This window comes from Elephas maximus, chromosome 4 (genome assembly GCF_024166365.1).
Source record: "Elephas maximus indicus isolate mEleMax1 chromosome 4, mEleMax1 primary haplotype, whole genome shotgun sequence".
NCBI classification, from domain to species: Eukaryota; Metazoa; Chordata; class Mammalia; order Proboscidea; family Elephantidae; genus Elephas; species Elephas maximus.
The window spans coordinates 26714360-26725120 of NC_064822.1; the positions used below are offsets into that span (position 1 = coordinate 26714360).

The following is a 10761-nucleotide window of genomic DNA, read 5'->3' on the forward strand; positions in this document are numbered from 1 at the left end:
AGTGATCAGACTCAAAGTTATTTACAGAAGTTCTAGAGTTATGATAGTTGTCAGCCATGCATCAGATTTCTGCCCCAAACCTTGGGCAATTCTATCATAATTTTTAAAAACTTTACTTATGTAACACCTGCAGTAACATAACAAAAAAGAAACTACTTAGCAAGAGCCATCCACATTAGAATGAAATATTCAAGCATCCAAAGATCACAAATCTTACAGTAATAAAAAAGCAGTACCTTTCACCAGTTAAGCAATTATTTGCAACAAAATTAGAATGGGCAGAGAGAGTTGTTTACAAACAACTTAAGAGCTGAAAGGCAATTAGCTATCTCTTTCCAGGCCTTTCATCTAATTTTAACACCTTCCCATTAACTTTTAGTTCCTCAGTACAATAAATACAAATACTTCAAAAATCACCTAACTCCTCTTCACATCAATTCCTTTACACCCAAATAATCGAGCCAGGTCTTCCCGGTTGCAGATGATTTTTTTTTTTTTCCTAAAAACTTGTACTTCCTCCAGTCACCTGTCAAAATAAGTCAGTAAACCTTGCTGGAGAGCGCTAATATAACTAAACACAAAATTTTTGGAGGGCCCGCGGTGCTAGTTTCGGGTTTGGTGCACTGAAGGGCCTGTAGCGACTTCAGAAGCCTGCGCTCGAGTAGCAGCCTCTCCCCTCCCCCTCCGGCCCCCTCCCACCCTTCCACCCCGGCCACGGCTGGTACCTGGTAAGGCTGCGAGTCCCCCCTCCGGTCGTGACAGCTGAAAAACAGGAAGAGACACAGCGACATGAGACATCGCGGGAGGAGGAAGAAAAAACGGGTCCCCCCTCCACCCCTCCCGCGGCAGACCTAACAAGTGTACCCCGCGAGCAACACGCACACACACACTCACACCAGGACGGCGAAACGCTGCAACCCCGGCCCTCGGCTCCCCTCCACGCACACTCCCTCCTCGCTGCTCCCGCGGCTGCTCCTCCTCCCCAGCCCGATCCGGATCAGGGTTAACAACAAAAATGGCGGCCTGGCCAGCACCAGATAAGGAGGAACAGCCCCCCCTCCGCCGCCGCCGCCGCCCCCCGCTGCGGCCCGGCCCGAAAAGAAGAAAAGACAATTTACCCATCACTGAGTCTCTGCTGTTTCCTCGCATACATTACCATCAATGCCCGGCCTGTGAGTGTGTGTCGGGGAGGGGGGAGAGCGGCCGCGAGAGGCGGGCGGGCGGGCGGGCGGCAGTACCGGCACCACGGCCCGGCGCGCCCTCGGCGAGTCTCAGCACCTCCCCGTTACTGGCGCCGGCGCTCCCGGGCCATCTCCCTCCGCCGACACCACACTCACTCTTGGCCGGGGCAACGGCGCCAACTACACGGCGGCAGCGGCGAACCGGGGGGAGGGGGGCAAGAAGACGCGTCTGGCTCAGCGCCGCGGAAAGCGAATGCCTTCCCCGCCTTCTCCTCCTCCTGCTCCGCCGCCTCCTCCCCTCCTCCCCCCGCCGCCGCCGCTGCCTGGTCCTTCGCCTCTCCTCCTCCCGCCGCCGCCACCGCCGCTGGTGCCGCCGATACCGCTCCACCAACTACATCCGGGCAACTCGGATGCTGCCGCCTTCGGAAAACATCGGCAGTTTCCGCCGCGCCCGTCCTCTCCCACCCTCGGTCTTCCTCCCCGCCCAGCGCAGCTCCAGAACGGCGCCTTCGGCAAACCTCGGCTTGTGCCGGCCTTCCTCTTCCTCTGAGGCCTGCTTCGCCTCTTCACGGCCCGTCAGCTCTTTCCGGTTGCCGCTTCTTTTCCTCACGCGCGCGTCCGGCCACCCCTATTCCTGTTCAGGGCTAGCCCCGCTCAGGGACTTGCTCGAGGCCGGTCCCAGTGGCTCTGGGGTACGCAGGGGCCGCCTTCGGGAGGAGGACGGTGGGGCGCGAAGGAAGCCATCGCGGACTAAAGGAAGGCGGTTGCGCGTGCGCCCAGAAGCGAGGGGGTGGTGGGTGCCCTCCGGCGAGCTCTCGGGCCGCCCGCCCCCTCCCCTGCGGGCTCTGATCGCCGGGTCGTCTACAAGCCCCTAGTTAGGCGACAGGCGAGCAGTTACCGAGTAGCTCTCTGGTTGTAGTTCGCGGATCCTGCCCTCGGGAAAGCGGGGCGCCTGACCCGGCTCCGTCAGGGCTTCCCTGTGGGGGCCAGATCCTGGGCCTGCGCACCTGGCCCAGATGAGACGCTGAGCACGCTACCGGCCGTCAGCCGGGCAGGGGCTTCTCCGCGCGCGCCCGGCGGCGTTTTAGAAGTAAGTCACGCTCTCTTAACGAGAACTGCCGAATACAGAGGCGTTAGGGGATTTGTACCGAATGCGAGAAAGCTGTGTTCCTAGGATTCCTGAATTGAGGAGGGAGCGCCGCTCAGGGCAGTAAATTAAGAAATCGGATTAGGCTGGAGATTTATAAGGATGGGCTACTTGGGAAAAGCGTTCAGCTGTCGCATCCTCTTTCGATATTTTCCTTTCTCAGCATGGGGAATTCACCGTGCACGCCCCACCCTCTCCTTATTTGCCATTTTTTCGCTCTTCGAGTTCCTCGCTGAAATATTGGTGAAGTAAAATTCATTTGGAGGCTCTAGATGTGAGGCTTTGCATGTGAAGTATTAACAGGCCTGTTGCTGTCGAGTCCGACTGATAGCCGGCCCTCTAGCACAGACTAGAACTGCCCCATAGATATTCCAAGGCTGTAAATCTTTAAGAAAGCGGACTGCCCCATCTTTCTCCCTCAGAGCGCCTGGTGGGCTTTTTGATTAGCAACCAAATGCTTAACCGCTGTGCCACCAGGGCCCCTTTATGTCGGCATTTAAAAATAAAGTTGCTTTGGAGTCCACTCTGACTCATAGCCACCCTGTAGGCAGAGTAGAACCGCCCCATAGGGTTTCCGAGGAGCAGCTGGTGGATTGGAACTGTCCACCTTTTTCTTAGCAGCCTGAGCTCTTAACCACCCAAACCAAAACCCACTGCTGTCAAGTGTATTGACTTATAGCAACCCTATAGGACAGAGTAGAACTGCCCCATAGAGTTTCCGAGGAGTGCCTGGTGGATTTGAACTGCCAACCTCTTGGTTAGCAGCCATAGCACTTAACCACTATGCCACCAGGGTTTCCCTCTTAACCACAGGGCTACTTTATGTCAGATATTAGGGTATGCGAAATTAAATTGCTACAAATTTAATTTTGTGGGCTGCTGCAGTCCAGGAAGATCAAAGACTGCAGCCTTCAGTATGGATTGCATTTCGCCAAAAAGGAGACAAAAATCCTCACAACTCGACCAATAAGAAACAGGATAAACGGGGAAAATATTGAAGTTGTCAAGGATTACATTTTACTTGGATCCACAATCAACAGCCATGGAGGCAGCAGTCAAGAAATCAAAAGATGTATTGCATTGAGCAAATCTGCTGCAAAAGACCTCTTTAAAGTATTTAAAAGTAAAGATGTTACTTTGAAGACTAAGATGTGCCTAACCCAAGTCATGGTGTGTTCAATGGCCTCATATGCCTACAAAAGCTAGACAAAGCCAGAGAAGAATTGATACCTTTGAATTATGGTGTTGGCAAAGAATATTGAATATACCATGAACTGCCAGAACAACTAACCAATCTGTCTTGGAAGAAGTATGGCTAGAATGTTCCTTAGAAGTGAGGATGGGCAAGACTTTGTCTCATGTACTTTGGACATGTTGTTAGGAGGGACCATTCCCTGTAGAAGGACATCACGCTTGGGAAAATAGAGAGGGAAAAAGAGGAAGACCCTCAACGAGATGGATTGAAAAAATGGGCTGAAACAGCAGTGATTGTAAGGATGATATGGGACCAGGCATTGTTTCATTCTGTTTTACATAGGGTCACTATGAGTTGGAACCAACTTGTCCACACTTAACAACCCAGGCACAATAGCAACATTGGCATATGGTGGGAGGGGACATTAGGTATTTCAAAAAATTAAATTTTACTTTGGTGGTAGTGTTTTTTTTTCTTTTCTAAATTTTTCTGTTCTAAATTTTTTCTAAGGAAGTTGATTATATGGCATTAGTTTAATGAAAAACATTGTAATAAAGTAAATGTATAAACTAGGCATCATTAGGGGAAAAAAAGGCAAAGTAGGAAATCAAAAGAAAGGAAACCTCTCCAAAAAACAATATCAAAAAATAAATGATTTGTTTAGGCATGTGTATCTGACAGGTTGTTATTCCTAAGCCTAGTTAAAAGGTGGAATTATGGAGGGGAAAAGGGCCCCTGAAATCACAACCAGTTGAAAAAAATTAGTCTTATTTACCACAAGGTGCTCTCATAGCACACCGGTTAAGTGCTAGGCTGCTAAGGTTGGTGGCTGAACCCTCCACAGGAGAAAGGTGTGGCAAGTTCTCCTTGGAAACCCTATGGGGATAATTCCCAACCTTATAAGGTAGCTATGAGTCGGAATCCATTCAACAGCAAAGGTTATTTACCACATCCACTTGCTAAATGTAAAGATTGTACCAGTTTATAAGGACCAGTGAAAACCTATTTAATGCCCACTTAAGCTGTCAGCAATTAAGAAAACAAGTCAGTCTAAAATAACGCAAAAGGGGTAAAAAAAAAAAAAAAGAGTCTTAGTGCAACTTTCAGCACTTTTGTAACAAACTGAAGACAGGAGACATTAGAGTAAAAAACGGTAATATGTAAATCTTACGCAGGAGGCAGCGAAGTTATCTGATTTTTACATGATAAGCAAATGTCTATGCTGAAATTGAATTGCACTGCTGGAGCAAGAGCAGCAAGCTGGACTAAGCTATGGGGAGAAACAGTCCCAGGCAGTGTTTATCCTAAAGGACACTTCTAAATGGTACATCCATTTTTTAAAAGTTCATCTTGTTGCCCATTTTATTTAATTTTGGATTTTTTAAATAAGTTTTTTAATAATTTATATTGTGCTTTAAGTGAAAGTTTACAAATCCAGTCTGTCTCTCACATAAAAACTTATATACGCCTTGCTGCATACTCCCAATTACTCTCCCCCTGATGAGACAGCCCGCTCCCTCCCTCTGCTCTCTCTTTTCCTGTCCATTTCGCCAGCTTCTAACCAACTCTACTCTCTTATCTCCCCTCCAGGCAGGAGAAGCCAACATAGTCTCAAGTGTCCACCTGATCCAAGAAGCTCATGCCTCACCAGCATCCCTCTCCAACCCACTGTCCAATCCAATCCCTGTCTGAAGAGTTGGCTTTGGGAATGGTTCCTGTCCTGGGCCAACAGAAGGCCTGGGGGCCATGACCACCAGGGTCCTTCTAGTCTCAGTCAGACCATTAACTCTGGTCTTTTTATGAGAATTTGGGGTCTGCATCCCACTGCAATGTTCCTCCCTCAGGGGTTCTCTGTCAGGTCAGTCATTGGTTGTAGCTGGGCACCATCTAGTTCTTCTGGTCTCAGGATGATGCAGTCGCTGGTTCATGTGGCCTTTTCTGTCCCTTGGGCTCGTAATTACCTTGTGTCCTTGGTGTTCTTCATTCTCCTTTGATCCAGGTAGGTTGAGACCCATTGATGTATCTTAGATGGCCACTTGCTAGTGTTAAGACCCCAGACGCCACTCTTCAAAGTGGAACGCAGAATGTTTTCTTAGTAGGTATTATTAAGCCAACTGACTTAGATGTCCCCTGAAACCATGCTCCCCAAACCCCTGCCCCTGCTACTCTGGCCTATGAAGCATTCAGTTTATTCAGGAAACTTCTTTGCTTTTGGTTTATTCCAGTTGTGCTGACTTCCCCTGTATTCTGTGTTGTCTTTCCCTAAAGAGGGTGGGAGAGGGATATTCACTAATTAGATAGTAGATAAGAACTACCTAAAGTAGTTCTTATCTACTATCTAATTAGTGAATATCCCTCTCCCACCCTCCCTCCCTCCCCCCTCAATAACCACAAAAGAATGTTTTTTTCTCAGTTTAAACTGTTTCTCAAGTTCTTATAATAGTGGTCTTATACAATATTTGTCCTTTTGCAACTGACTAATTTCACTCAGCATAATGCCTTCCAGGTTCCTCCATGTTATAAAATGTTTCACAGATTCCTCACTGTTCTTTATCGATGCATAGTATTCCATTGTGTGAATAAACCATAATTTATCCATACATCCGTTGGTGGGCACCTTGGTTGCTCCTATCTTTTTGCTATTGTAAACAGTACTGCAATAAACATGGGTGTCCATATATCTGTTTGTGTAAAGGCTCTTATTTCTCTAGGATATATTCCGAGGAATGGGATTGCTGGATCGTATGGTAGTTCTATTATAGCTTTTTAAGAGAGTGCCAAATCTATTTCCAAAGTGGTTGTACCATTTTACATTCCCACCAGCAGTGTATAAGTGTTGCAGTCTCTCCACAACCTCTCCGACATTGATTATTTTGTGTTTTTTGGATTAATGTCAATCTTGTTGGAGTGAGATGAAATCTCATTGTACTTTTGATCTGCATTTCTCTAATGGCTAATGATCGTGAACATTTCCTCATGTATCTGTTAGCTACCTGCATCTCTTTAGTGAAGTGTCTCTTCATATCTTTTGCCCATTTTTTAATTGGGTTATTTATCTTTTTGTAGTTGAGTTTTTGCAGTATCATGTAGATTTTAGGGATCAGGCGCTGATCGGAAATGTCATAGCTAAAAACTTTTTCCCAGACTGTAGGTAGTCCTTTTACTCTTTTGGTGAAGTCTTTGGATGACCATAGGTGTTTGATTTTTAGGAGGTCCCAGTTATCTAGTTTTTCTTCTGCACTGTTAATAAAGTTCTGTATACTGTTCATGCCATGTATTAGGGCTCCTAGCATTGTCCCTATTTTTTCCTCCATGATCTTTATAGTTTTAGATTTTATATTTAGGTCTTTGATCCATTTTGAGCTAGTTTTTGTACATGGAATGAGGTATGGGTCTTGTTTCATTTTTTTTTTTGCAGATGGATATCCAGTTATGCCAGCACCATTTGTTAAACAGACTGTCTTTTCCCCAGTTAACTGACTTTGGGCCTTTGTCAAATATCAGCTGCTCATATGTGGATGGATTTATGTCTGAATTCTCAATTCTGTTCCATTGGTCTATGTATCTGTTGTACCAGTACCAGGCTCTATTTACTACTGTGGCAGTATAATAGGTTCTAAAATCAGGTAGAGTAAGGCCTCCCACTTTGCTCTTCTTTTTGAGTAAAGCTTTACTTATCTGGGGTTTCTTGCTCTTCCATATGAAGTTGGTGATTTGGTTCTCCATCTCATTAAAAAATGTCATTGGGATTTGGATCGAAATTGCATTGTATCTATAGATGGCTTTTGGTAGAACAGACATTTTTACAATATTAAGTCTTCTTATCCATGAGCAAAGTGTTTTTCCACTTACGTAAGTCTCATGTTTCTTGCAGTAATGTCTTATAGTTTTCTTTGTATAAGTCTTTTACATGTCTGGTAAGATTTATTCCTAAGTATTTTATCTTCTTGGGGGTTACTGTAAATAGCTTTGATTTTGGTGATTTCCTCTTCGATGTTCTTTTTGTCGGTGTACAGGAATCCAACTGATTTTTGTATGTTTATCTTGTATCCCGATACACTGCTGAACTCTTCTACTAGTTTCAGTAGTTTTCTTGAGGATTCCTTAGGGTTTTCTGTGTATAAGATCCTGACATCTGCAGATAGAGATACTTTTACTCCTTCCTTGCCAATATGGATGCCCTTTATTTCTTTATCTAGTCTAATTGCTCTGGATAAGACCTCCAACACAATGTTGAGTAAGAGTGGTGATTAAGGGCATCCTTGTCTGGTTCCCAGCCTCAGTGGGAATGCTTTCAGGCTCTCTCCATTTAGGGTGATGTTGGCTTTGTATAAATGCCCTGTATTATGTTGAGGAATTTTCCTTCTATTCCTATTTTGCTGAGAGTTTTTATCATGAATGGGTGTTGAACTTTGTCAAATGCCTTTTCTTCATCAATTGATAAAATCACGTGATTCTTTTGTTTTATTTGTGGTGGATTACATTGATTGTTTTCCTAATGTTGAACCATCCCTGCATACCTGGTATAAATCCCACTTGGTTATGGTGAATTATTTTTTTGATATGTTGTTGAATTCTATTGGCTAGAATTTTGTTGACAATTTTTGCATCTATGTTCATGAGGGATATAGGTGTTTAATTTTCTTCTGGTGTCTTTACCTGGTTTTGGCATCGGGGTATGGTGGCTTCATAGATTGAGTTTGGTAGTATTCTGTCCTTTTCTATGCTCTGAAATACCTTAGTAGTAGTGGTATTAACTCTTCTCTGGAAGTATGGTAGAACTCTGCAGTGAAGCCGTCTTGGACCAAGCCTTTTTTTTGTTCGGAGTTTTTTTTATTACCTTTTCAATCTCTTTTGTTATGGATTTATTTAGTTGTTCTACCTCTGTTTGTGTTAGTTTAGGTAGGTAGCGTATTCCTAGGAATTCATCCATTTCTTCTAGGTTTTCCGATTTGTTAGAGTATAATTTTTCATAGTAATCTGATATGATTCTTTTAATTTCAGTTGAGTCTGTTGTAATATAACCCATCTTATTTCTTATTCCGGTTATTTGCTTCCTCTCCTGTTTTTCTTTTGTCAGTTTGGGCAGTGGTTTTTCAATTTTGTTGACTTTTTTCAAAAAACCAGCTTTTGGTCTTGTTAATTCTTTCAATTGTTTTTCTATTTTCTGTTTCATTTAGTTCTGCTCTAATTTTTATTATTTGTTTTCTTCTGGTGCCTGAGGGTTTCTTTAGTTGCTCTCTTTCGATTTGTTCAAGTTGTAGGGATAATTCTTTGATTTTGGCCCTTTCTTCTTTTTGGATGTGTGCATTTATTGATATAAATTGACCTCTGAGCACCGTTTTTGCTGTGTCCCAAAGATTCCGATAGGAGGTGTTTTCATTCTCATTGGATTCTATGAATTTCTTTATTCCATCCGTATTGTCTTCTATAACCCAGTCTTTTTTGAGCAGGGTATCGTTCAGTTTCCAAGTGTTTGATTTCTTTTCCCTGCTTTTCCTGTTATTGATTCTCACTTTTATGGCCTTATGGTCAGAGTAGATGCTTTGTAATATTTCAGTGTTTTGCATTCTGCTAAGCCTTGCTTTATGACCTAATATGTGGCCTATTCTAAAGAATGTTCCACGCGTACTAGAAAAGGAAGTATACTTGGTTGCTTTTGGGCGGAGTGTTCTGTATATGTCTGTGAGGTCAAGTTGGTTGATTGTGGCTTTTAGATCTTCCGTGTCTTTATTGAGCTTCTTTCTGGATGTCCTGTCCTTCACTGAAAATGGTCTGTTGAAGTCTCCTGCTATTATTGTGGAGCTGTCTATCTCACTTTTCAATGCCGATAGTTTGTTTTATGTATCTTGCAGCCCTGTCATTGTGTGCATTAATATTTAATATGGCTATATCTTCTTGGTGTATTGTCCCTTTAATCATTGTATAGTGTCCTTCCTTATGATAGATTTAACTTTAAAGTCTGTTTTGTCAGAAATTAGTATTGCCACTCCTGCTCTTTTTTGATTGTTGTTTGCTTGATATATTCTCTTCCATCCTTTGAGTTTTAGTTTGTTTGTGTCTCTGAGTCTAGGGCGTGTCTTCTGTAGGCAGCATATAGACGGATCTTGTTTTTTAATCCATTCTGCCACTCTCTGTCTCTTTATTGGTGCATTTAGTCCATTTACATTCAGGGTAATTATGGATAGGTATGAATTTAGTGCTATCATTTTGATGTCTTTTTTTGTGTCTTGTAGACAGTTTCTTTTTCCCACTTAATTTCATGTGCTGAATAGATTATATATTATCTTTTCCTCATATTCATTGTTGTTGATTTTGTTTCTGCTGAGTCTCTGTTTTTTTCTTGTATTTTATTTTGATGAGTAGGATAGTTTGTCTCCTTTGTGGTTACCTTATTATTTACCCCTATTTTTCTAAATTTAAACTTAACTTTTATTTTTTTGTATTGCCACATCTTCCTCTCCATATGGAAGGTGTATGATTACATTTCTTAGTCCCTCTTTATTATTTTAATGTTGTTTTCTTTTATAAAATAACATCACTGTTACCCTGTTTTGAGCTTTTTTGGGGGGGGGGAATTTCCCTGTCTGGGTTGACTTCTGGTTGCTCTGCCCAGTGTTCTGGTCATGGGTTCATACCTGATATTATTGGTTTTCTAACCAAATAACTCCCTTTAGTGTTTCTTGTAGTTTTGGTTTGGTTTTTACGAATTGCCTAAACTTGTGTTTATCTGGAAATGTCTTAATTTCATCTTCATATTTAAGAGACAGTTTTGCTGGATATATGATTCTTGGCAGGCAGTTTTTTTCCTTCAGTTTATTAAATATGTCATCCCATTGCCTTCTTGCCTGCATGGTTTCTGCCGAGTAGTCCGAGCTTATTCTTATTGGCTCTCCTTTGCAGGTGACTTTTTGTTTATCCCTTGCTGTTCTTACAATTCTCTCTTTATCTTTGGTTTTGGCAAGTTTGATTATAATATGTCTTGGTGACTTTCTTTTAACATCTAACTTATGATATGTTAAGGTTTATGTTAAACTTATGTGGAGTTTGATGAGCATCTTGGATAGATATCTTCTCATCTTTCATGATATCACAGAAGTTTTCTGCCAACAAATCTTGAACAAGTCTTTCTATATTTTCTGTTATCCCTCCCTGTTCTGGCAGTCCAATCACTCATAGGTTATTTCTCTTGATAGAGTCCCATATAATTCTTAAGGTTTCTTCATTTTTTTTAATTC

At 43.0% G+C, this 10761-nt stretch overlaps 2 protein-coding genes across 7 annotated transcripts in view; one reads left to right on the forward strand and one right to left on the reverse strand.

The window, feature by feature from the left end:
• WAC (WW domain containing adaptor with coiled-coil) overlaps positions 1 to 1784 on the reverse strand; it is a 101720-nt gene extending 99936 nt beyond the window's left edge. For 2 of the 6 annotated variants that reach the window (XM_049881737.1, XM_049881733.1), the window contains exons 1-2: positions 1119 to 1529; positions 726 to 762 (exon numbers count right to left, since the gene is read on the reverse strand). In XM_049881737.1, the coding sequence (XP_049737694.1) occupies positions 726 to 762; positions 1119 to 1159 (78 nt within the window). In that variant the 5' untranslated portion in view covers positions 1160 to 1529. Of the gene's footprint in view, positions 1 to 725; positions 763 to 1118; positions 1530 to 1699 lie in introns of those variants that run through there. The other 4 variants (XM_049881738.1, XM_049881732.1, XM_049881736.1 and 1 more) reach the window with 3 other exon arrangements.
• Positions 1162 to 5821, forward strand: LOC126074836 (uncharacterized). Its single transcript, XM_049881623.1, has 4 exons — positions 1162 to 1172; positions 1213 to 1873; positions 2101 to 2271; positions 5114 to 5821. Exons 1-4 carry the CDS (start codon positions 1162 to 1164, stop codon positions 5213 to 5215), a joined length of 945 nt encoding a protein of 314 aa, XP_049737580.1. The 3' UTR covers positions 5216 to 5821.
• The last annotated feature ends 4940 nt before the right edge of the window (positions 5822 to 10761 follow it).

Bases quoted from the DNA above. Each gene is read 5' to 3' on its own strand.
- LOC126074836 (XM_049881623.1), top strand. The intron at 1,874-2,100 runs GTACGCAGGGGC...CTCTGGTTGTAG, and splicing joins CCGGTCCCAGTGGCTCTGGG to TTCGCGGATCCTGCCCTCGG. The intron at 2,272-5,113 runs GTAAGTCACGCT...TCTCCCCTCCAG, and splicing joins CGCCCGGCGGCGTTTTAGAA to GCAGGAGAAGCCAACATAGT.